The sequence below is a fragment of the Toxotes jaculatrix genome, chromosome 22 (genome assembly GCF_017976425.1).
Source record: "Toxotes jaculatrix isolate fToxJac2 chromosome 22, fToxJac2.pri, whole genome shotgun sequence".
NCBI lineage: Eukaryota > Metazoa > Chordata > Actinopteri > Toxotidae > Toxotes > Toxotes jaculatrix.
Window position 1 is genome coordinate 3,290,042 of NC_054415.1, and position 27,735 is coordinate 3,317,776.

The 27,735-nt window shown below is 42.1% G+C and overlaps 1 protein-coding gene across 1 annotated transcript in view; it reads right to left on the reverse strand.

Moving 5' to 3' along the window:
• Positions 1–27,735, reverse strand: part of LOC121176015 (ankyrin repeat and BTB/POZ domain-containing protein BTBD11-A) — a 124,259-nt gene that overhangs the window by 24,204 nt on the left and 72,320 nt on the right. The window contains exon 2 of the mRNA XM_041029933.1: positions 14,332–14,481. Coding sequence (XP_040885867.1) covers positions 14,332–14,481 — 150 coding nt within the window. The remainder of the gene's footprint in view (positions 1–14,331; positions 14,482–27,735) is intronic.

Sequence of the window (27,735 nt, forward strand, 5' to 3'; positions counted from 1 at the left end):
GGTACTCAGGAAGCCCCCATGCTACTGAGGGTGTGTTAACGCAGTGTGATATTGTCCTGAATACTAAGAGGAGAAGTGAGACATTAATAAAGGTTAAGGAGACAAAACAAAAAGGACTGAAATATGCGCTTACATTAAGAAACGCTTTGCTCAGTGGGAAGCCACATGAGCAACCCATAAAAGAGACAACAGAGAACCACTAACTCCAAGAACTGATAACGCTCCCCTCGGAGTTTGCAGAGCTTGTTGAAAAACAGAAGTCTATAACCGCATCACGTCCATAAATAACGAAACACGGCGAGTTTTTTTTAACCACGTCAAACATCAGAGGCAGCCACCACGCAAACGGTTAAACCACTGCTGTCCCTCTGAGCTAAGGATGATAATCTAGCTTTCTTTGACTTCATTAATTGTTCTTGTGACTTTGGTTTTGTCAGCAGGACAACATTTGCTCCTGTCTCCTTTGCTGTAATTATCTAAGCAACACTCCTATGGGGTTCATGCTTCATCTCGTTTGAATTAATCACAGGGGACAGCTTAGAGTCTTCCTCTCTCCCAGCCAAGTCCTTCCCATTTGGAAGGACTCATTACAGAGAAAAACTTTGTTCCCTATTCCCAGAGACAAAAAATGGTGAAACAGCACGGAGCAAAGACCCCTCTGGTTTAATAAAATGTCAACACTTTAAATTCTGTCACACAACAGCTACACAACCTGTAATTACCTGGTCTTCATTTAGTGGTACATTACAGCCAATGGAAAAAAATAATGCAAGTTTCAGGTTGCATTAAGGTCTGTAGCAAATTTCATGGCAACAGAATCAAATAGTTGTTGAGATATTTAACTCAAAACCACAAATGCCAACCTCGTGGTGGCGCAGGTGAAGTCGGAGGATCAGTTCAGGAGCAGATCAGTTTGACCTGTTGGTGGCGCCTCTCATCCTCTGCAGGCCATGAACACGTACACAAAGTTTCATGGCCATTCTCCAACAGCTGTTAAGATATTCTGGGAGACGGGCACTGCCATCCACTGAGCAAAGCTGCTATAGCATTATGAGGTGTAATAAAAAAGCATAAAGACAAAGCTCCCTACTATAATGAAATGTCACCACTTTAAATTTGGTCTTACAGCAATTACAAAACCCATAATTACCTTTGTCTTCGTCTCCTGGTACGTTACAGTCAGTGCATGAGAACTAACGGAAAAGAAGTTTTGGGTTTGATGTTTTCTTGTAGCTAATCATTTCCACTTCACCAGTCATTAGAGATGCAATCTCTTTACCTGCAAATCCACAGAAACATGACTTCAAACATACCAGGCAGCACAGCAAGGCTTCCTCATTAAAAACTGAAAGCGACCTCCTGGCACTGAAGCGTAGAGGCTTACAAAGTGTAGCTGTTTCACCTGAAGTGCACTGTTTACCTCAACAGCTGAAGCTATTTAACGTCAACTTTAATGGTTGTTTTCTTTACTTGGTGTCAGTATAGAAGGCCAGATGAAGGTTTTTCTGATTAAGTTAAGATTGTTTTTACAACATGCTCCACTTCGCAGTGCTTCTTGATCTATAAATGTCTCCTCTTCAACAGGTACAACAAAGCACAACAGAATTAAATTATATTCTTAATTTACCACATATCAAAATGAATAAAACCAGATGTGACTTCAGTCTTTCTAATGCAGCGCTCCTCACTAAAACAATGATCAGCAAACAAGTCTGCAATTCAAGCACACAAAGTGAGGTGAACCAGCTTCTTATCAAATGTGACCCGAGATTATTGCCGTGAGACAACTGTTGTGTTCCCTAATGGAGGACTGAGACGGAAGATTCCTCCGCCGTCCTCTGACACACTGTCGTGGCCTAAAGCTCCCCGGGGGTCGAACCGAGGACATTTAATCATCGCTCGGTAATACGACCGACTCAGAGGTCTGCCTCTGGGGCACATTAGCAATTCCATGGCAACTATTAATCACAGTCAATTACAGGACATGTCATCATCAACACAGAACTAGTAGATACTTTCACCAGCACTGCTCAGGTGGAAATTAATCACCAGTAGACACATTTAATATAGGACGTATAAAGGAAGGTCAATGATAACCGTCTGTGTTTGAATAGACAGGAAATCCGCTGACAGATACGGAGCAGTGGCTACTTCTTTAACATATTAATGCTCTCAGCTCGGTGGTTTCATAATCCAGAATCACACTTTTAGAATAACCTGGCTAGGACGCCATGAGAGGCTCAGTGACCATCTGGAGTACTGGGAGTTTACCTGCTGGGCTGGTCGACCTGTGAGCCAAACAGGAATGAAGCTAAAGGGTATAAATATATCCAAAGGTGTTTTGTTTTGCAGTCTTTTCTAGTAGGAAACAGGCTCCGGAGGGTGGATGGGTTGTGAAGGGAACACTAATCCAATTTCCTTTTCTGTCTTTTCATACACTGAACTCGTAGTAATGTAACTCACTGTTTGTATTTTGAATAAATAGCAACATGGAAAAGCAGCAGGGCACCAACGGCAAAGGTGGGGCTGAAAAAAGAGAGAGAACAAATAAAGTGCCTTGCTACACAATGATTCATTCGTTTTGAAGCACCAGACATCAGTGCATCACTAGTGATGTTCCAGTTATTGAGCTGCCTTGAGCTGCAGCTGAAAATATCATGCAATACTCACGTGGTATGCTCACATGAATGGCAAAAACAAGATATAATAAAGGAGATTTTATTTTTTTAATAATAGAAGGTTCGATAGCATGGTCACCAAGGAGGGACGGAAATGCTGAAAATAATCACCCATATACATTTAAATCCTACTGTTTGACAGTCTACGCGCAAAAAAGCTCATAACACTAAAACTCCATTATCAGTATTTTTAGATTAACACTGAACACCTCCAGCAACACACTCTGCAGCTCCCCTGAGCTTTTTAGCCTCTTTTAGCTCATTGTTTCCAGCCGCAGCCGGCAGCTGTTTCACACAAAAAAAAAATGCTCTGACAGATAAACTGAACGCTGCCTGTCCAGCACCACACCACAAGGATTTACATGCCAGATACTAATGTTTCTCAGTCTGTGCATGTGAAATGAAGGGGTGGGATACCCATGAGGATGTGCTGAAAGGCTATAGTGTAAAAACGATTAAAAAAAAAAAAAAAAGCCCATGGTTTCTGGTTCAGAATTAACTTTGCAGTCACCGTAGGGACGATATTGTTGGCCAGCGTTTCCGTGAAGTTTGTCACTACTATCAAAATACCAAGGGTATCACTCAAAATAACAGGGCGTGTGTCTGTCAGCTTGCTTTGGAGTTCTTGTCCCCCTCCAGTGGCCAAAACTGGTCAATGCAGCTTTAAATGCTTCTAATGCAGATACTGTAACTTAAGGAGAAAAAAAAAACTAATTAAAACTTAGGTAATGAACGGTGTCTACCCAGCGACTGCATCACAAAATACTGTATATCTGCAGGCAGGGACTTAAAAAGAAACACTTGAAGGCAACAGCAGCATGATACCATCTGCTTTACCTCAGGATCCAACCACAATGGGGTTCAGAACAATTTGTTGAAATATTTGGTTTTGAATTATAAATGATAATCCCATTTCTAAACAGACTCAATTTGTTTTTACAGAGTTTCGACCTCATGAGCTAAATCTCTCTCTTCTCTCTGTCAGGGCCGGCAGGGGTCAAATGTCCACGCTCATTTTTTTTTTTTACTCGCAGTCGTCCAAATGAGGAATGAGGGTCCCATGATGCAAGATGCTGCAAAATATTACAAAATCTCTGTTTTGGAAAGTCAAGTGCTTGTTTCTGAACTGTGTATGTATATCTGATGATACTGGTGCTGCAGAGACCATCATGGTTACTTCTTATCCCACAGAAGCCACTGTCTGGTGCAGCTGTCCTTCGCTGGGCTGATGACTGCAACACCAGGAAAGCGCAGTGTACTGAACAAAGCTGTGATGGCTCATTTGTAAATGTCCCAGGGATCCTTAGAATAAGTCTGTTCATTACCAACTATTATAAAACCAGGGAAAATAATACGAGGCCCTTCTTGGTAATGGCTTCTCTCAGTCTAAAGAGGTTTCTGAACCGTAGCTTCATTTTCTCTCATCATCTTATCTTAGTTTTTCCAGATATTTCGAGTCTGTGGTGGCAATGGAGCAGGAGATTACACGAACTATCTCTCTCGTTCTATTGTCATCTTCCCTGCAACTCACAGGAGGGGACTTCTAAATGGATGCCACTTTATTCTGTCTAATGGCTCTTTTAGGAACTTTAATAGCTCTTCTGTGAAGATCTGCAGAAGCACTACTGCAGACTGCTGCAGTGTATAATAAATAACTTTCCTATGTGTGGTCTTGATTATCCACTGTGTCAAATGTACTTAAATAGTACTGCACCATTCATTTTTCAGTCGAGGGCTTATTTTTGTTCCCTTTTTAGATATGCTCCACAATTACAGTATGGCCGGAAATGGCTCCTTTTGTTTACTGAAATGCATCAACAAATCAAAAGTGCATTTTGCAGAGAAAGATCTGTGTACATGCGTGAACTGCATGGCAGGAACAACTCACATACTGCTGAGAAAAGCATGTAGGCACAGAAAATCAGTAATGATAAAAACAAACACAACTTTGCAGCAGAATATATACGTTAAATATACGTTTAACAAGACTAAAGGTTCAACGGATTCAGACATTTGCGATCACACAAACAGACAAACTCCTCAGGAGGAGTTCAGGGTTGCAGTGCACGTGTGAAAGTGGCTCTGAGAGGCTGTACTGTAGCACAGCGGTGCTTTGAGTTAAATGTCAGCATCAGCATGCTGACAGTGTTAACATGCTGATTTACTTTACCACATGCTAGCATTTGATAATTGGCACAAAACACAGCTGAGGCTGATAATAATGTCATTTTTTTTTTTTTTTACATTTTTACACAATAAAAGGGAAATAATTGCAGAGTCAATAAGGACATAAGGAGCATGGGGACAGATGAGACTTAAGATCAGGTAATTTTCTGACAAAGCTCTGGCAGGAGAAGAAAAGTTATATTTAGAAATTCAAAGCTAAACTACTGTATTTTTCAGGCACATTCATTATTCTAACACTCTGAAAAATATACCAACCTGAAGCCAATTCCTTCATTCACTCTTGTCCTTGATCATATTGTCTTTTTCTAAATTGCAAAATAAAAATGGCACCATAATCATGGCAAGTGGAAACACTCAGAATAATATCCTGCAGAGAAGCCACGAACAAAAGGTCTTTTGTAGCCACAGGATTTTGAAAAAAGGAAAAGAGGAAGAAAAGGTCATAGCCAAGCCATGGAAATCAAACTGTCTCGTACTGTACACGTCCATATGTTTTCATGAAGCAGCTCAGTTACTCAAAACCTCCACTGATATTTATCATAACTAAAATCTCATTGTAACCTTGTGATAAAGCTCCAGTTTATTACAGCCCGACTAAATAAAAAGTCTTCTTACAGTAAATGAATCACGTCTCCATGATGAACTGACTGACTGTGGATTTGAAGAATGACACAGTTCTTGATGACAGAAGCTCAGTCACAATACCAACAGCTATTAGGCCCTTCTGTGAAGTCCCCTTTCATCAAAGCACTGCTCCAAACAGCTGCCCTGTCTTTTGTTGTTTTTCATGAAACAGTGAGGTGAGAACTAAGCGCAGCCTGTTCAATTCACCGCCTTATTACCCCAAAAAACTTCCATTAGCCTTCTGGGCTTCCTCCAAAACACTCAATTAGCGAGTCTGCATTATCTCTCACCACCACTGCTGCAAAGGCAGAGTCTATGGTGAAAAGTTAGTGCTGCTGCAGCTGGAGTGTAAAGCGTTAAACACGGAAAACTTCAGCGTGTCCCTCAGCCACTGAAGTCACTGGTAGTCAAGGAGCTGAGAGAGGCAGGCTCGAGAATCCTCAGCTCGCACATGTCAGGCTGATGGGTAATAATTATTAATGAAGAACATCTGCCTGTGGGTGCTGCACCTCTCCGGAGAGGTGTCGCACACTCGAACGCTTAGACAAGCCGGTGCAGGCGCACGCAAGCGTTCTCCTGGTTGCAAATGCAAAATATTCAATAGACTCTAATTAGATCCCAACACATTGGAGAATACAACAGCATAGCAACGGCATGATCCAATGTCCACATCAACAAGAGACTTAAACTGAGGCTACATGATCAGGAAAAAAAGTAATCCCCTCTTAATCTGCCATGTCAGCCAAACAAGCACATGGTTATTAAATTCAAGAGTCCTCAGTCAATGTTTGTGTCCTGCTGGAACAAACTTCAGATTGGTCCTGTGTTTGATATTGTATAATCAGTTCAATCACACTGCTGTTCAATTTTCTAGTTGTTGTGGGTGTGTGAAATGGAGTACACAGTTGTTTGGGTGCGATGGGTCACTCTTTAAGTGAATCTTTGGCTCGCCTTCGTTTTCCCCATTCGCTGCTGCTGCTGGCCAAGGCACCGTGTGATACATTCTCTGTTGGCAAGTAAACCGCTGAGATCTTTATCTACCAGCCGTACTTGGTCTTCCTTTGTGTTTTGTGTTTTTACATCAGCCTTTAGAAAAATTTGTCAAAGGATTATAGAGGACAAAAGAACAGCCGGTAATGTTTTTGAATATCCAAGGAGAAAATTTAATCCAATATTACAAATTTGATACTTGTACCTTTGTGGGAAATATTTTTTCCAAGTAGTCATGAAGAAGACAAACTTGAGATGGACCATGTACTCAGTGTTTTGTGTTTAGAAATTGTGGGACACATGCATGTTGGCTTTTTGTATAGTGCTGTTAGGACATGATGTTTTTTTCCTGGCAAAGGCTCCTGAGGTGTATTCAGACAGAACACAAAGCAAGTTTTAAAGGCAGCATCAATGCAAAGACGCTGGTGGATGCAGTCACAGTTTGGCAAACGAAACTGAGGTAAAGATGTCAAAGTGTTTCGGCCTGAGCCAAAACACATCTGGTATCTTTGGGAAGTTCTGGATCTCCACTAGTACTTAAAGCACAGTTCTGTGAGTCTGAACAAAGCTCACCTTCACCACACTGGTTTGTAATGACTGACCAGTGGAAGTTGACCCGCAAATACCAAAACCACGTTTACTGGGAAGTTAACATCCTCGATTCACAGTTACTTTCAGTTTCACTTTGAGTCACTTATCCAGAAAACATGGTTTTACATCTTCCTTTTGGAAAATACTTGAGTTATTCCTCAAGCAGCTCTTTAATCTCTATTTTAATCTCTGCCGCACTGAGCTGTGATGAGCGAGCGGGATCCTGTGGCAGGTACCGGGGGACATTAAACCATTACACAATAATGAATCCAGCCTCACATAATTACTGCGGCATGCAGCAACACAGTACAAGATTTTCCAGCATATGTCTTTTGTGCGAGATGAAGAGGTGTGTGTGCCGCTGTGTGTTGGGATGAGGACGGTTTGTTTGTGTCGACATGCTCTCGCTGTCCTCCTAAAGGTGCTGGGAGGCAGATAAGGAAAATGGCCGCACCCTGTTTCTGTGACTGAATGAGCCAACCTCATCTTTAAAGCTCAGTCAACAATTTTTATTTTTATTTTTTAAATCACAGTGACTCTAAGACGAGCAGACACTAAGACGTGAATGGCACTGCAGATATCGGAGAGGGAAGAGGTCAAAGATGACAGCAGGAACCTTTCCCTTTTGCTTTGACATGTCCATTAGAGAGATACTGAAAAGGACATGAGGACGACATTATCATCACTAGCTGAAGTGGTCAAATAGGGAAATTGTGCATATTATTTAAAAAAAAAAAAACAGAAATAGAGCCGTATAGCTCCGACTGCATCATGTCATTTACTGACTAGATAATGGTTCTCATGAGCTTTTATCAACTTAAGAGAAAATATAGTAAATCTGACTCATTTTTCTTTTTTCTTTCTCTGCCACCCATTCTGAGAAATGGGTCAGACTGGATGAGATTAGGACAGATGATGCATGGCGACGTACGGAAAGTACTTTAGCTCTAATATAATGAAAAATGAGAATAGAACGGATGGTCTCAAGATGAAATGTAACACCTCCCTGTGAATCTCCCCGGCCCGTGTGTGTGAAGCTATCCCATTATTCCATATTCACATACTGAGTGTGGGATAATGGAGCAGAGACGAAGGGAAAGGAATCCGAGTCACAGCTTTAAAAAGCAGCGATATTAATGAAATCTCATAGAAATTTGGGTTGTTAAAGAAGAATAGGAAGGGTGTGCTTTTTCATAATCATTAATCATGAGAATAATACCTGTTTGTGGAAAGAAATTTTGCATTCAGCACAGCCAAAATGATGGTTAGTCAGGTATTCAGTAAGCAATCACTTTCTGGAAAAAGAGACAGAACATCCCATCGCCGGGCAATTTTCTGTACCCTTTCAAAGCAGAGCACAACTCCTGCAGCTTTGCAGGGGGGGAGAAGGATTCCTCTATATGTGGAACCAACTCTCTGCCTATGCACAGCAGAATACACGGTGACTCATATTTCAAGCTGGCTATTGTCAGTCTGGGAGAACACAGAGCGAGCGATGGATCTTTAAAGCCTAAGATAAACATCAACATTTCATCATGAAACTAAAAGTGATAATAATGTGTTTATTTGTCAGATGAAAAGACGCAAACGAGACAAACTGATGATTTAGTCTTTGTACCTTAAAGTTGTAATTTTTAAAATCTCACTCCTGGTTAATTTGGCGACACCTGGGGTTACTATGGTAACGGAAAGGGCTGTTTAATGCTACAGCGATCACTCACCGAGCAGCTGCTTTTTCAGAAATACAACTAGGTACGGACTCCGATAACCGATTCCATTTTGGGTCTGGGTACCCGCCTGCGAAATACCTGGATTTCTTAAGCTCTGATTATAATGATTCTCTTAACAAATCGCCCCTAAATGCGACAACAGAGGAGCAACTGGTGCGTTTGTTTACAGCGTAGCCGATGTAAAACATGGCTTTGCAAAAGAAGAAGTCGATTACAACCATCAGTTTGATTTCCTGCTGCGCACAGTAGGAGATGTTCAGTTTCAGCAGTAACTCAAAACAGCTCTGATTCAGCTGTAGGAGAGTGAACTGTAAACAGTGAGGCTGATATTAATGAGATGAAATTACAAACAGTGATGCTAGATTACACGCACGCCCCATTTCCTGAATCTCCTGAGCATGTGAGTGAATTCTGAATCCAGTACGGGAGAGGCAGACGGCACAACGACCAGTGAAAACCATTTCACAGAGTAAAACAAGCCAACCACGAACAGTATCAGATATATGGGGTTTGATTTCATGAAAATCTTAAGGACTGTAGCTTTAACAAAGTCCATGCTTTGAATATTTGCCATCCTCTGTGGTGGAGGCACACCCAGCTCCAGGAATGGAGGGCCCCATTGTTTGAGGCCTGCTCTGTATTACATTACTCCGTTTATTTGCCTAGTGGCTGCTCTCTGACCCACGGGGCAGCCGCCGTGCAGACAGATGAACGGCCTTTCTCTGTCACACCTGGCCACAATATGTCAGTTCAGCGCCTATAGACCCTACACGCCACACATTACGCGGCACATGAAGGAAAACAGAAAGTTATTCTTCATGGCCGAGCGTCATGAGAGACGAGGGAAAGTGCAAACACCCGGAGCATCAACTGTCCGACTCTGCCGTCGGCGATCTGCTCTCCTCGCTTGGACAAAGACATGAAATACGAGCGCATGAGATGAGCAGGGAGATAATGGTGACCTCAGAAATAAAAGACTTATTTCTCCACCTCCAGAGAATGAAATTATGGATATAGTGATGAATGTTGCTCTTTAACAGCCTCTTCTATTATCTATTAATTACCGAACAAGTCGGGTGTGAAATTGCCCTGACAACTGGCTCTGTGTGGCCGCTTTGCTTTCCAGTGATCTTGTTTATTGTTCAGATACTGACCTAATAGGTTAAAATTGATTTGAATTTAAACAGTTTGAATGTGTTTGATATCGTGCAGATTTGAAATGCTTTGTGTGAGGACACAGTGTCTGAGAGTGAAACACCTGCCTCCTGTCATCAATTTGTTTCAAGTCTCTGCTGTGATACTGGAGGTGCTGTGTGTAGCATTTTTATATGAACCTATCATTAGCACATTATTTCTTATTATGAACATTAGAGTAATTACCGTAAATCGACCAGGCCACCACTGAGATGACTGACTGCTCCTCCATCAGCCTCTGCTCTGCATTTTGCATTGAACACCACGGCCGCTACATTCACATACCCTTAGGAAATCTGCTTATTCTTATATCTTGACATTAACCTGATTTCCCTAATGTACAAAAACAGGAAGCCAGGCATCCTTGGACTCTGCAGGATTAGCCTTCCAGGTGGTGCTCAAGGAAAAGTCAGGGGATCATCAGAGTTATCAGCCTCAGGTGAATCTGAGCACAGATTCATGATGATTCATTCGGTGGTTATGACTCATTTCAGTCTGAACCAAAGAGGTGGAACAACCATCTGACAGACTGACATGGCCATCCCTGGAGTCGTGCTGTTACCATGGCTAAACATTTAATTTGGATGTCTCTTCAATGGACAAATAAGGACATAAAAACAAGCAAAAGCACCTCTGGAGAGCCTGTGGAGAATGTGAATGTCACTGATATGTCTGATACCGCCCTAAAATCCCGGGGTAATTGCAGCCTAATGCTTACTTGTAAACGTCTTATCAAAAGAGTGAAATCGCCACAGTGCATTAGCGGTTCGTTGAAAGTCGCTCTTTGTTTGGTGTCAGAAAACGGTCAGAAAGTGCACACATCTTCTGTCATAATGCAGTTTTCTTGTTTTGTTTCTGAAATAATTCAGCGCGTCTCTCTCTCCCTGATGATTCTGTCGCATCGTCCGACTGGAAAAGACCACGTAAGCTCAACCTACGCTGGATGAATAACAGCTAAACATGAACATTTTAAAATCCAGTGAAATGAGCACAGTCACACTTGTCTTCTCCCATTTTTGTGAAATCTTCCCTTAAAGCACGAGTCTGGGTTTATTCTATGTTTTTGTTTTTTTGTCAACAAATCCCATGAAAATACCAAACACAGCACTGACTTCTCTGCCCTCGCGCTGTGGCACTCACGACCATTTATCCTCCGTGTGTCACTGAGGTTCATCTTTAAAAATATCTCAAAGATAATGAAGGAAATAAAAGGTTCAGTAATTTCCTAAAACAGTTGGACACCGTGCTTTTTAGCCAATGTCACTCAAATAGGAAGTAAGTAGTGAATTTGATGGGTTCTACTTTCATCTGGAGAATAACACACATTTGTTGCTCTAGTGTTACCGGCAGCAGGATGATGTGTGTGTGTGTGTGTGTGTGTGGGACTGAATCAAAATAAAGTACACTGTGTTTGTTCATGCTAATGAAGAAACATGACACTCAGTGAAACAGTGTGGCTCACTGATGTGTTTTTAATCATGGAGCATGGCGCAGAGGAATATATCAGGGTTCACAGAAAATACTTGTGATTAGGATCAGCTCCTTGTTAGTTTTGGTCTTTTGGTGGGATTTGTTGACAGTTTGAAAAAAGAATATCACCAAGATAAACAGATAAACAAGATAAACTAGATGAGATGAGTAGAAAATCTGCTCCTTTAAGGTTCTTGCAAAGGCAGATGGTAGAACACGCTAAAAGTAGCATCCTTAATGCAATCATCATTCACTCGATAAGCAGATTCACACCCCTGTTATTCAGTGATTTGTACACTGCAGATCAATCTGTTGACATAACGCAACGCGAGGCGGAAATCAAGCCACAGAATCCACCGAAATCCCCTAAACGACTGCGAGCAGTTGGCAGCAACTGTGTTATGAGCCACATGTCAACCTCTGGCAGCGTTTGACTGGCCGACCCCGGAGGTGAGGAAGCTCAGCTGAGGCAGCGCGACAGAGGGAGTCAAACACACGGTGCATTAAACAGGAATCAAACAGCAGCCTGTGCTGCTGCCTCTGCCTTCTCGTCCAACTGTGTGAACCCAAATGTCTTTAATGTTTTTCGACTGATATGTTCACATTAGCAGGCACAAACACAGGAGAGCTGCTTTATGATGCATATTTGCATTTCCACCAGCAATTAGAGGAGGTGCACTCATCTATTTGCTTTTATCCTTAATGTATGTCTTACTGGTGCATTTCCTGCTGCGGACGTTCAGAATAATTGATTTGCCATGAAAGTAAAGTTCTTACATATGTTTCTAAAGGCGTCTTCTGGTTTTCTTTGCTATTTACAGTATATTTATGTTTTTTTACATCATATTTTCTCTCATTTTTATACACAAGTCTCTCAGCAGTTATAATGAACAGCCAGTAGAAGGGTTGAAATTAGTTCTGTGTGGATTTTGCCATTTTGTGGGACAGATTTCCCACATCTTTGTCTGTGCTGCTTTTAAAACTTATACTTCACGGCCTGTCCACCAAGTATTGAACAATATTATTTTGTACATGTTGGTGGTAACTGTTGCCCAGAAACAGTTTCTGTGAGGACAGAGAAGTAAACTTGTAAACTTATGAACGCCAGGGGAAACAGGGTGTATGGAAAAGCAGAGGTCTTCTCATTATTTCTAATTTACTTCATGGACAGGAATGAATATCAGAGTGAGATGGAAGCTATGTCCTGCTCAGAAAAACCTGTCCACACTGTCAACCTGACCAGAATCTGCTCGCTTAATAAAACACTCAGAGCATTTTGTTGTTTGTCAGATTTTCATGTTTTTTCTTGCAAAGTAATTAAAAAATGAAGTGATTAGTGGTGGGAGCAGTTTAATCCCATTATAATTATAATAAACACAACTTATTAATCAATACATTTTGTGATACTATTCCTACCCCAGTTTCCAGAGATTTCCTTACTCAAGCTCCAAACGAGCAGGAGTGGTTTAAAAACGTTTTTTCCACAATGAATTAAACCAAGTTAAGATTATTATTTGTATTAATTATGTATCGTAGATGTGAGCATGTCCAGTGCAAATGTCAAGGGCAGCGTCTTTCACAAACTGCCTACAGGCTGAATCACTGCTGTGACACAACACATATGCTGTGATAATATTTACAAGAAGAGACAATAAACTCTCACTTTAATCATCGATGCATCGAGAATTACTGGTTCATAATGTACCACAGGGTTCAACATTCATTCAGGACAAATGTGCACAGACACAAACGCACAGCCACACATAGAGAAAAATGTCTGTGGGGGACAGGATGATCTAATAAGTGACTGTGGAAAGGACGAGGATGAGGTGGCGGTTGGATTGGGGGAGTGGGGGGGGGGGGGTCAGAGTTAAAGGTGGAGCCCTTTCTTTCAAGTTGAAGTTAAAAGCCTCTGAGGCGGTGACCTTGGATTTAAAGGTCCTCTGGCGAGACTCATAAACAGGTGTTAGAGCAGCTGTAATAGAACAGTTCCTGGCTGCAGTGTGTCGGTGGGTGAGGGAAGGGGGAGAGATGGATGAGGAGAGGGGTGAGCTGACAGTAGAGTAGCAGTGGGTTGGCCACGGACCACCATGACAGCCCACAGGGATGGGGAGTGTGCATTCCTTCACACTAATGGAGCTATTTGGCAAATGGACGTGGAAATAAGTCCTTGAGCACATCAGCTTTAATGTGCATAACAATTACTGCTGCATTTATAATATGCTGTATGCTGAATTTAGAGGTTTTATACATAGTGGTGTATAAGAGGGACAATTATTGTAGCCCTGAGTTGCTAATATTTTACATCAATATTTAATATTTTTGAAATTAGACTATTTCAATACCATTTTAAATTTAATAGGACTCACAAGAATTTACTGAATTCAATGTGAGCAGGGTAAAATATTCAAAAACAGCATTTAAATTGATCTTTAAACTCAATATTCCATGTATAGATTATTAAAATTCTATTATTATTATTCTATTAACAGCTGCTTCTGTTGAGGGGGCAGGTTTTAGCTACACTAAATGACTGATACTGGACCTTTACTAAAAAAGCAAGCAGCTCAGCAAACAAAGGGCTCAGTCTACACCTGTTTCCAGGTGATCATTTCATGTGCTGCTAGACACTGAAGAGTTTTTGAAATTTTAATAAAATGTGTATTGGTATGAAAGTCTGTGATCACCTGTCTGTGCACAGCAGAGGTGAAACAATACACTACAACATAAAAAACTGCATTTCAAAGGGAAATGTACCTGAAAACATCTTTTCTGGCTAAGCAGTAATAAATTAGGACTTTCCCTAAATTCCCTAAAGCTCCTCTGACTCTGTGTGTGCTGTATAATGATGGTAAAACTGCACTCACTCAGCTCAGCGATGCTGCCCACCCGGGTTGCGAGCAGCGACTGTTCCAGTGTGCGGAGCTCGGCCTGAGAGTATCCGTGACCCTCTCCGCCTCTTCCTGAGCGCTGCTGGTCCCGGTGCAGGTTCAAACTCTCCGGCAGGCTCAGCACACCTGCAAACAGAGAAGAGACAAAAGTTCAAAACCAGGAACGATTTTTGAATCCTCTTTTGGTCAAATTAATCACCAGCTCTGTGAAACAACAGGGGAATGCAAACCGTACAAAGTGCAGAAGAGCAGGGAAAAACGCAAATCAGCACTTTCAGTTAAATATTAAAAACATAGCAGTTAAGTTGGATTTTAAAACCCACGTTCATTTCACATGCAGCTGCTAGAGAGCAAACATTTATTTAAATGAATAAACAAGGAGGCAAAGTTGCAGGTTAATAACATACTGCACTGCATGTCTTCATTTTCTGCTGAAAACCCCTCAGACTGAATGTTTTAATGAAGAGGAACCTGATTTATTTTGGCTCTGGTGATGTGTGGCAGTGTCTTTTCTTTCAGTATTAAAATTACATGACTGGAGGTGCATAATTTTAGAAGAATTGCTTATCAGCTGTGAATAAACCGTGTCTTTAGTGAAATTTGAGCCCTCTTGTAGGTCGATATCACTCCCCCCTCTGCTTTTACTTCATTGCTTGAACTCTAATTGAGCCAATTAGGCTGCGAGCCACACTTGTTACTTCAAAGCTGTAAATTCAAAGCACGACCTTGAACACAAGCAGTGTTGGGATGTGCATTTTCCTTTTACGTAACATCTTGTTGTGATCACAGGTGTGTCCTCTGTGTTTTTTTTTTCTTGCCCTGCAAACAAGGTGCAGCAGATAATGTTGGCTGGAGAGGATTAATCCATTTAGGTGCTGTTACTGCAGCCAGGCTTTGTTTAGCTGCAGAGAATGGCTTGTGACAGATGGGATATTGAGTTTTTTGCTACAGGAGAATGGAAAGCAACACCCCGCCGAGTGCTAATCCTAATGACTCGGCGCAGGGGGATTCACCGTTTCTCAACAAACAGTAATTACAACATGGAGGAACTTAGTCAATTTTGTCTGTTTGATGGCAGCGCATAAGACAAAAGACCCACGCAGATGACACAGGCTCATGAGTCTCATTTTGTAGGAGTTTTCCCTACATGGAAAGGAGGCCAGGGAGTTCTCCAGCTCCGGATTCCTCCCACCATGTCCTCTTCCCACAGTGTCCAGCCCAAGAATTCCAGTATTCCCCAGTCAGAGCCCTGCTCCCTCTTCTTCCCACAGCCTTTCCGGGGAGGTCGGCTTTTTTTTTTAGAGCCCCAAATAATTATTATAACAGCTTTTTCCAGTGCTGTTCAACCACTGTGCTGTATTGATGGACCAGCTGGTATTAGGGTGTGTCCCAAATGGAATTCCTTACGTGTGTTGAAACAAAAATGAATGGTTTTGGTTTGCAGTTCTTCTGTAGAGTTTCTGTATTACAGAGATTTCCCAGAAAGCACTGATTTTGTGATTTGCTGGAAGGTGAAAACTTGGCTGCTGTGAATTAAAAGAGAAGTTTTATGGATTTTTTTTTAAACATTATTTAATTTTTTTTTCAAAGTGCAGCGAGAGGCTGATTCACACCTAAATGCAGCGTGGTGGGGTGAAACCAAGACGAGGCTGTAATGAGATGCCAAACATGTTTACCTTTGGAGGGGATCGGACGACGTGTCTTCCGACCTAGTTTGTTTCAAGGGAACTCTGAACTGAACCAGGTATGAAATTACCTGACTTAACTGATTTCTGGCCATTTGGGGAGAGTGGAGACAAGCTGTAAACACAACACAGACATTTTAGCACCTCTTTAGTTGATACAGTGACCTTTTTAGCAAACAGGTCCTTATTACACAGCAGACAGGGAGCAACATCACATTATAACAGTGTTTCTGGACACCTGATGAATTTAAGTTGCCCTCTACCAACTCCTGAGAGAAATATCTGGCAGCTAAATGCTCCACTGTGTTCCCCAGATGGCCTCTAATTTGTCTGTCTGCCTTTCTGGTGCTGGGCAGGTAGCGTACAGTGGATTTTTAGAGCTTTTTCGCTGTGAACAGCTGCCTGCTGTGTGTGGAAATCACACTATGAGAGCGGAGAGCAAAGGAGTAAAGTTGCAGGCCACACAACCAAAACGAGGGGTTAAGAGAAGCTCAAAGATTCCATAGAGCTGAGAGGAATAGCAGATTTGGGTGATAATTCTTAAATCAAAATCTTTCACATACAAGTAAAAATACAGATTATAGCAGCTTTAGGTTTATAATCTCTAACAGTGATGAGCTCCACTAAATCTTTTCCACGAATGTGAATATACACACGAGTCCAGGAATTTATGCAGCTAAACTGGAAGTAATGCATGTTTTTCTAAACAAGAGTAAACAACATATCAGTTTTGCCCTTCTGCACTCTGTTTGGCACTGCAAATGTCTCGGGAGAGCAAAGCCCAAAAAAACAAGAGTGAAGTTGCAACGTGAAAGAAGTCTTCAGACTTCAGAGTGGCTGATGGCAAATAAAAAAGCAGGAATTCCTCAAACCTCGGGTAAAAAGGAAGCTGTCAGTCAGTCCCTCTCCGTCTCCTGTCCCCGAGTGAAGCAGAGAAATCTCTTTTAATCACTAAAACCATATTGGTATTCACGGCTTCCTCTGCTGGAGATTTTGCACTTGTTTTTTTTTTTTTTTTTTTTGGTGAGGGAAACAGGATTGAATAATTCACAGTGCTCCCCGTAATCAAAGCCTTCCATCTTAGCCACTGCCCCAACCTCATCTCCCCCAACTTTTTATTTTTTCGATTGCCCAAACTATTCTTTTAATATAATTCTGGGGTGCCAGGGAGCCCTTTGCTGAATTATTCATCCTGTCGGATCAAGACGTATAAACAAGTCTGCAGCTCTCTCTTTCCCCACCTCCCACTCCCTCTACATGTTATCTCTCACTAACACTTGGCTTCTCCACATAGAGAGAAAAAAAAAGTAGGAATATTTGATCCTAGGTGCTGTTTGTGTAATAAACATCAGAGGTGAGAAAGAAGCCAGCCTGGCCCCTTGGAGACGGAGAAAAAAGGAAGAGGCGGGGATGCAGGGAAGAGGGGATGCTGACATAAACGTCTGATTAAAAAAATGACAAGCAACATGAGACTCTGAAACGTTACAGGCGTGTTTTATAACCTCATATTTCTGTGTCACTTCAACCACATCTTTCTGTGACCTCCGAGGCAATTGGATGAGCTCAGCGGTGTATATACTTGAGAGACAGTCTAATCCCAGGTAAACAGATATGACCTGCATTTTCTATTCCGGGGCTCCCTTCGTCTCTGTTGCTGCTGGGCAGAAGAAGATGGAGACTGGGTCACGGGGACATGACCACTTTAAAGCTTCAAGCGATCCACTGAACTCCCCTGAGTCATCTCTGCAGAAATACTGCTGCTCATGCAAGTCGTCATAAATAATGTAAAGAATATTGAGCTGTGCAGGCATATACACACAACAGCTGTCTGTACGGGAATAGATCATTCGGGAAAAAGGCTCCGATACTGATTTTTTTTTCTTTGCAGAGATGCAGAGGAACAAACATAAAGCTAAAAAATTCACAAGCAATTAATATAACTGGCACAGCTTGAAACTGTAGAACAAAGACGCTGCTCTTTGATATTATTCAGCTTTAAAGCCTGAAGCTGCTACTACGTTAATGAGGTGACATCTCAACCAAATTTCTGATGTTTACGTGAGCCCGATGAATTGAAAATGGTTTGAGAAGAAGCAACACAAATGTGGTTTCCCTCTCGTTTTATTGTTTTAGCTCTTTTAGCAAAGTTTTTGGTCAGTTTCGAAATCAGTCTCTCTAAGGGGTGACTTACAACCGGCAACCGACTCTGTATATGTCCACAAGTACTGATAGTGGGAGATAGCGAGCAGTTCTGAAGGCAAATAGTTCACAGAGATGTGCGGATAAAGCTGCTCAGTGCTGTCCCACTCCTGCTTTTCACTGTTTACTGGGACACTGGGAGCTAGTTAGCAAGATTTTGTCTCTATTATATGAATATTTCAGCTCCATTATTCATGTCAGGTTTTTGTAGCTCAAAATATTGTGCCATGGAATAGTTTGACAGCAGACAGTTAGCTTAGCTTAGCAACAAAGACTACAACCAGCACGAAACAGCTAGCCTGGCTCTGTTAGCTGTTGCCCCCTGCTTCAAGCCTTTATGCTAAGCTAAGCTAAGCTAACTGTGTCCTGACTCCAGCTTCATATTAAACAGATTTGAGACATATATTTTGTCAGCTATCTCTCAGTCAAACTATTCTTTTAACAGCTATAGTGCACATAAAAATAACAGCAGTTAGCAATAGTAGATTTATACATAAATATACAAACAGAAAATTTAAAAAAACCATGTATACATATATATATATATACATACAGTAGGAAACTGCTTGTTGTATTGCTTTCCTTTCCACAAGACAAACGGCTAAAATTTCAAATCAATTTCAGAAAAAAATTCAGCAGTCCCACTGTGAGATGTTCTGTGAGATGAGTTCAGTGGACCGAAGACTGCAAACCTTCTAACAAATCATTACTTAGTGTTTACTGAACCCTGATGGAGGTGAATGTAGGCATGACCTGACAGATTTGTCCATTCTATCAATATACCCACCGAAAACCTTTTATCTTCAGAGTAACAACATTGTAGGAACTCAAGAAATCAGACTCACTCTCAGCCCGGTGATAGGAAAGTTTCGCCACTTTCCAGAGGTTTCTGAAAAGGTCTAATATGACGAAGGAGCAGTGTTGTGTTGTCCTAAATCCACTGAAAGACAAATATGATGTCCAAGAGAACACCCAAACATTTCCCAACCTCAGGAGCACTGCACGCCAGTTTCACAGGTGACAGCGCAATGTGTTTTGCACGGGGCTTTAAAAAACAAGGCAGGTTTAATGGCCCACCTTGACATCTGTACCACACAGTTGTTGGTGAAAGAAAAAGAGGGAATCCTCATAACTATGATATTTAAACAGCTAAAATTTGGGAATTGTTACTTGGAAGTTACCTAAAGACTGTAGGAGTATTTTTGTGGGAGTGGGACGCGACAGGAGTGAAAATCCACCGCGTGTCACCCTCTACTCGACATTTGGCTCTAAGAAATTAATTACATGCATTTTATATGTGTGCATAAATGAGACACAAGCATGCGACACACACATGCAGGGACAGTCCCTGCATGTGTGTGTGAATTTAATTAATAGCTCATTATGCAGATTTTCCTGCCTCCTGCACGAGGAAAGAAACCATTTAAAAATGGTCTTTTCAGGAGAGAAATGGGAGACGGGATTGTCTGGACTGTTTGAGATCAAGCCTCGGGCATAATGGGATTCGTGATCAATGCCATCCCTTTATATGATAGACAACCAATCCCCTCTGAATGGCTTTACCACTAAAGAGCAAAGAAAGCTCAATTCTTTAATGCCCGACCTTTGAACAGGCTCCTCAAGAGAAATCTCTGCAAAAGAAAAAATAAAACACTTAAATCAGAGGCCAATAAGAACTAAAGCTTCACTCAAGCTGATGGCATTTTGATTTGCAATAAGCCACATGCACTGAGCCTCTGTTACTCTGAATGATGAGTCAAGGTTAATCAGGTCACTGCGAAGCTACGAACCACCAGCTCAAACATGTGCAGGTGGCAGGTACTGCAGCACCATTTCTCGCCGCCCCGACCACATGGCTCGACTCCCTTATTTTCTGCAGGAATGTCCAATCGATTTTCTGTAGCGAGAAAGTGGCGCTCTCCCCTAGTCAGTGACAAAACTCCGCCGGAATATTAACAGGTAGTTGCCATGGCAACAGGCGACTGCTGCCTAACAGCGTGGGGATTGGCCGAGTTGGGGAAAAAAAAAAAAAAGGCAGCATTTCTTTTCTTTCTTTTTACACTGTAAGGAAAGCACAGACACACACACACACAGTGACACACACAGACACACACAGTGACACACACAGAGGAAAACTCCACAGCTCAGTGAGTTTTAAGCCCCAGAGCCACATACATACACACGGATGACCGGCCATCTAACAAAAAGCATCTCATCATAAGGGGATGATTCAGTTGGGTAATTGCTGCATCTAGTATACCACAGAGACATTTATTCTCTCATCAATAATGAATGAATGTACTTGGGACTCAGACCACATTAGCGGTGAAACGGCCAAAATGATTAAACAGCCGACCCAACTGGCTAACTGCAAATGTCAGCCACAGATCCATGACCCAGCTGTTGGTGGTGGCCCACAGCAGTAAAAGAAAGAGCAGGGAAAATGATCTGAGTGGACAAAACCAGATACATTTATACAGTCCCACTGTGCATTTATGGCAATGGTGTATAGACTTAATAAGTTATAAAAATTTAAAATGTGGTTTCAGCTTTGCAGCTCCTCAGTCGGTCACCACCTTTCATCCTGTCTATGAAGAATAATGAAAACACATGGTTTGTTGACGTCAGCACCTGAACCAGTTACACTATCTCACAGTCATTTGTATGCATATATGATGCATCACCATATGGCAACACAAATTCTGTGTGAGAGTCTATTTGCATGTTAAAGGAATATTACAACAGTTGCAGGCTAATTTGAAGCTGTGTGCAGTTTCAATTCAGTATATTCAGAGGTTTTACTACTACAGTCTGGTATGACCAGCAGCTTATGGAGGCTAATGTCAGCTAATTATAGCAAACTACTGCATATGGTGGCAGCCCCGCAGGACTTGCTGACGAGCACCTACTACAGCATGGATAATAGCTCGGTTTGGTGTGGATGCCATACTCTGGCTTTGCCCTTATAATCATTTATTTCACTGGCTTTCAGCGCTGGGTGTCTGCCCATTCGCTCTGCAGACACACACCAAACAAAGGGTCTGAAAGAGAACTACTATTATCTTTCTCACACAGTGTGAGAGCAGCTCTTAATGGAAGTCCCTGCACTCTTGCACATAAAAAAAAGGGGTGACACGGAGGCCCTACAGTTATTATAAAACAGAGCTCATTGAAGATCAAAGCTGAACATAAATCTGCTGCCGAAACATTCCGAAACATTTAAGCAGCAAAAATTTTTACTCGAGTCTACTGGAATTCAAACGTAAAGGGAAGAGCTGAAACTGTGTCATCCCTGGAGATAAGAGATAAGAATCACTCTTTTGTCAGAATTTTATTCCAGTGTAGGGTGTGGACAGTGATGGGAAATGTTATCAGTGCATGAGATGACTCAAAGCTGCAAAGCTCTGCAGTAAGTCAGAGCGGAGAGTAAGTCAGATTCAACAGTGACGACTGATGTTAATGTGAAAAGGTTTTTTTTTTTTTTTTTCCAACCACCTTCATCCCAAAAGAATTATGGCATGTCAAACTTGTACTTGTCCAAAACTTTAATTTATGCAAAGTAGGGTTTTCTGGCACAGTTTTACCTACTTCCAAGATGCATGAAAAATGTAGAAAGTCTGAGGAGGTCAAAACTCCCACCCTGTTAAAAATTGTAGAGATTTTATTTTAAGACCGATGTGTTTCGGCTCGGGGCTTTCATTTGGGTCATACGATCTTTGTGCTATGCTGCAGCGCATGAAGGATAATTTCACCTCTAAAACTAATGTGTCAACGTCTCTTTGGTTCGAACAAACTGCTTTTTTTGTCATGAGTCAAAAATGCCACTGGTTTAATCACTGCCTGTGTATGGTTATGCTAACTCTTAATCTGAAAGCTCACCAGTAACAGTAGCTGCCAGATAAATGCAGTGAAGCAGATGTAAATGTACATAGTTGCTTTCCATCACTTGCTTTGACTTCACCAAAGTTACATGAAGTTTGATACCGAAAAACTTTGCACCCTAAAGCCACCTGACATTCGAGGTTCTCCTGATAACTATTATCTCTAAACTTTCAGACCCCAAAACATTAATTTCCATCACTTGTAGAGCTACATAAACGTCTACAGTAATTACCAATCACAAGAGACATATTTTTTTTTCAGGGCGAAAGGTGTTGCACCAGATGGCCTTCCAAACAACTTTCTGGTCCTGTGCCGAATCCGGCAGCAAAGGAGCAAACAGAGCATCAGAAACAACTTTAATTGGAGTGAACTGGAGCGAATACAAGCCTTGGCATTTGATGTAATAAATCCGTATTGGTTTGTGTCGTAACTTACACTTAGCACTCTGAAAAAACAACAGGTGAACGCGGCGTGTCAGTCTCTGCAGGTTGTTTTGTTTTGTTGCTCAATCTAACTGCGGAGTCATCAGCATTATGAGACGCATAATCCTTCATCGTTCAGGCACCTTCATCATGCCAGGCCAGATGGATTGCAGGTGCCCGCCAGATGCCTCACTATATTTACAATCTCCATCTAAAGCACAGGGGCCATATCATTGTACGGATTTAATAAGCACACAACCTTATATTCGCCTCCACTGTCTGTCAGTCAATCTGTTGTTTGCATTATTCAGATATTATATATTCAACAGTGGTCTGCATTCCCCGGTCGAGTTTCCGTGAGAGGTTCGGTCTGTGTTCTCAATGGAGCCGCCTGACTCATCCCAATCACCGAGGGTGAGGAGACAGGGAGGCAGCGTAATGCAATCAGACGCAGCACAAATATCAGCCTGTGTGTAACGAGCGGGGACCACGAGAAGAAAAACAGCGGTGTCAAAGAGGGTCAGCGTTAAGTGGTCGGAAAATGATAAAGCAAACACACACACACTCATGCTCACACACTCCTGTAGTTGTATCACTCACAGATACAAAACAATAAAGAAACACAGTGGAAGGGCCTTCATCAAAACACACACACACACACACATACTTTTCTAAGGTGCAATACACAACTGATTTACCCAGCCATATTGTTCACATAAAACTTTAATGTCCTACAATTAATTCTGGCATGAATAAAACCTTCAACTGGTCCAAGTGTGGCAGTAAGTATAAACAGGTTTAGCTATAAACTACGATGCCTCCTTAACCTTTGATAAGCAGCACTTCTAATACAAAGGGTTCGACGTGATCTCAGTAGACACCTGAGTTCTTGCCCACATCTCCGATTTTTTTAAGCACTTAAATTGGTGTGGAGTTGTGCTCGTTGACAGCTGTTTCCTCACTTGGAAAAACCACTGAGCCAATTCGAACTTAATCTAGATTATGAATGGGTTTGTCATCTTTTTGTAGCAGAGCCAGAAAACAGCAACAGGAGAACAGCCAAAACAACTGAAGCGACCGTGGATGAGAAAGACTCCGAGCTACAGGTTGTTCTCTGTGTCTAAAACCTTCTGCAGCATTCAGCCCGCTCTGTCCGGCTGTTACTACAGACATGTCTGAACTAACCACAGACGCCCGACTCAAGAACGTCTGGGGCTTATGGGAAAAGGGCTGCTCACACATAAATATTGAATAAGCAACAAGATTAAATCACTTTTACCATTTTATGTAGACATATGAAGCGAGTCACTCAACATACTGTTGAGAAAGTCTCTGTTCCAAGGCTGGATGTTTTCGTCATTAGTGTAGTTACAAACCTTCTGTGTTTCCTTTTTGTCAGACTCAGAGACGAGGGCTTTATTATTCACATTCATTTGGAGATTTGTCACACAGCTTGCCATGATATATTGAAATATACTGGAATTTTCCTTTAAGAACATTATAACTACTTCATGTGAACCAGAAGGACTAACATCAGACTTTTTGTTTGGGCTGTCCGTCTCATCCTGCTGCCTCTCTACATCAGGACATCCTCACAGCGTTTCCACTCTCAATCGAAAAGCGTTTTAGAATTACCTGATCAATAATGCAGACTTTTAAGGAGATTTTTATTTGCATTACACAGACTGATGCAGCATGAAACCATCCTGCTGAGCTGGTCAGGTGTTTTAAGGCAGAAGCATCCTCATCAAAGGTTTTAGTGGGCCCAAGATCCTGGGATAAAATCAGGCACCGTTTCAAAAAATATCCCAAAATAAGTGAGTTAGTTGGGGTTTAATGTACTGTAATCACTGATTTAATGAAGTTATGTGTTCAACATGTCACCTGCTGCAGGTCCTAAAAGAGGCATATTGCATTACAGCTATATATAACTGATTTAATGGTCAGCTTCAAGGTAGCAAGCGATCACACATTTACACCTTCTGTAATAGAGTGGAGGGGACTCTTTCCTCCAGGATTTCCCTGCAGGAATGGCCCTGTTTTTCACCTGGTTTGGATTTTTCACACAGTGTACCAGGTGTAAAGAGATGGATTGATACCATTCAGCCCTTCAGCCCCTCCCATGCTGCCATGTGTACCCAAACAGAACACGACTCTAATTTGGCAGGGGCAGTGTTGACATTTGGATCCCGTGGCCTGTGGGAAGGGTAACGAGCTCGCATTAGGATGCTGGTATCGTACAACACCTGATCTGTTCCCTGTATTCAGCAGAATGTTCTCACACTGCATCAGCCAGTGTAACTCAAGCAAAATCCCCTGAAAACGGAGCCTTATCGATTAGATAATTCTTCCAAAATGCTGTTCAATTGAGAACGGAAACGAGTGCTACGAGTGCTGCGAGGCAGCAGAAAAATAGCCTGTGGTTACAGAGTTTGTCCGCCACACAGAGGGCTTGGGCTTCATCCTCCCCTGCTGCCACATCAAAGTACCCTCCAGCAAGATCCTAAACTTCTTCTGGGTCCAGAGGAGCCACAACTCTGCACACAGCAAAAGAAAGGAAGCTTTCAAACGTTACTGAGCAATCTATGATTTGACGCAATCTGTAGGTACCAGGAAAACATCTGTCAAAGTCGTCCCCCCTCCCACAAAAGCCTCTGGGAAACCACCAGTGTTTCTACCCACTTCTCCATTTTCCCTTAAGCTACAGAAGCCTGAAAGTGACATACAAAACCAGCACACCACAGAGCATAAAAGTTCATTTTTGACCTTAAAAACTATCGAAAAAAACAATAAAAAATCAGTGTCCACTTACTATATTGTTCCAGACATATGCTGTGATGCGATGCATTTAAAATGTTGAAACTTTAATAGCTTTTGTTTGTTTGTAAACAGTTAATTTCAAGCAGAAACCTTAACTGGAATAAACAGGAGACTGAAATGATTGACTCTAATAACCATTTCTGTTTATGAGGTTTCTGTATTACACATTTTTATTGGTCCTGTGTGGTCCTGAGTTAGAAAATATAATAATCTTAGAATTTCATTATTTTGTGGCTTTCATTATTATTTTGAGGCGGGGGATAAAACATCAGCCCTGGTCGCTAAAACATGTTTAACAAAGAACTAAATTACAGTGTCAAATATAATTTCCACTTACATTATTTCATCCATTTTATGAACAGAGCTGTTGGCAAATGAGATCCAGAATCCATTACTTGTGCCTTTATACACCAAAAGAAATGACTATAATAGAAAAGCTGCAAAATTATGAAAGCAGTTGCAGATAATGAAGGTGGTAGTGATTACTGCTGATGAACAAACCTTATCATCTCTCTCTCCAGCAGATGGTCATTTTGGGCTTGTTTATCTATTACCTACAGCAGTCCACTCTCTTCTGGTGATATTTTAAAAAGCAAGGCATGTAAATTCACTTTGAACAGAGACAATAGCCGTGACGCAAGTCAAAAATCCCATGCAGATTTGGAATGGCAGCTCTATATTTGGGGGCGATATGACTTGGTCTTGATGTTAAGGTTGGCGACATGGCTGATGCGGCCACGCAGCGTGCACACAGGTCACTGGGCTGCGGGGCATGGCGGCCAGTCGTGGAAGGTTGGGAAGTGGCTGAGGTTACACAGCTGTGACTGGCTGAGGCCCGGGGCCAGCCTCCGATGATTTCACACATCCCAGCAGTGCTACAGAGCTCTGATCACACAATGAAAGAGTGGGAGCACGACAGAAATGATCAAGAGAGTGTGAAAGAACAATGGGGACAAACTACAATGGACCTGAAGGATGCAGAGAGAGGCGGACGTCTGCAGCAAAAGAGAGGAGAGAAATGGAAGAGAATAAAAGTGATTGATGTGTGGAGATTGTAAAGGGGAAGCTGTGAGCACAGGAAAGAGACAGAGAGCCAGGAAGTCATGTTTTTATCTTGTAGCCTCACAGTGATTGCCCTTCTGAGGAGTCATCCTCTTTTCCTGGCCTGAAGGAAAGTGACCAGCTCTGGCAAAAGAAAAAACAGAACGCTGAAATGTGACTCGACTTTGACTGCAATGTAATTTATCTGCGTGCTGTGTTTGCCAAATACTTTACAATGTTAATGGGTAATTCCACTGTTTACCTAGGGCTCAACACAATGGATGATAAAATGATTTCTGGAGTTGTATGATCCTGTCGCACTGTGCTATATAACTCGCCAGCAGAGCCCTTTGTATTTTCTTAATGTAGATCTGCTTTTGGTTTGAACGTCCATTAGGGCTCGTGATTTATTTTTACCAGCAAGTACGCAGAGACAAGCAGCTGCGACCCAAGTGGCATTGTTTATACACGAAGCTCGAACCAGCAGCCAGCTACCTTTGGACAGAGCCAGGCTAACTGTGTCCCTGTGCCTCCAGTCTTTATGCTAAGCTAAGTTAGCTGGCAGACATGAGGGGAGTCAATGTTCTCATCAAACTACCTGCATAAAAAGAGAAGCATATTTCCCAAAATGTCAGCTACTAATTCTACAAGGTGAGAGACAATGATGTCCCTTTTCTGTGGCGAGACGCTGGTCTTATAAACAAGCGCTCCCAGGTGAATGAAGGACAACAACACAGAGGCACAAATCACCGTCACGGAAAATGTCAAGCCGCTGGACTTTTGTTCTTTCAATAATGTTAAACTGCTGACATCTCTCTGATAAAACTCGGGCTGTTCTTGGAAGTGAAAGAGCAAAGTTTGTGGAAGTGTGTGTGTGTGTGTGAGGATACATCTCTGCATGTGTGTGTGACAGAGAGAGAAAAGCTTATGGGCAGGGAGGGTTTCTGTGAGTCAGCCAGGCTGCGGATCTTCTCACGTTGCCATTCCCCGGCTGACTGCCCCGGCGTCAGCTCGTAATAACAGTCAGCCGTCTGTCCTGTCTTCACTGGCTTGCTGCTGAGGGGGTTAACGCGACCTGCGGGCCCCCGAATATCACCCAGTCACAATGTTCTGACATCCCTGGGCCTGCCCAGATGGTCACCATATGTCCGTGCACCACGTACGGCGAGCCGGGAACACAAGAACAGACAGGGGCAAGGAATGTGCACTTTCCAAGTGCCGTGGTTTGTTTACCCATGTGCCCCTCTGGTGTTTGTTATGGGTCTGTCTGATGGAGCATCTGTAGTGACAACATCTGATATTATGTGCAAATAACGTATGAATAACCAAAA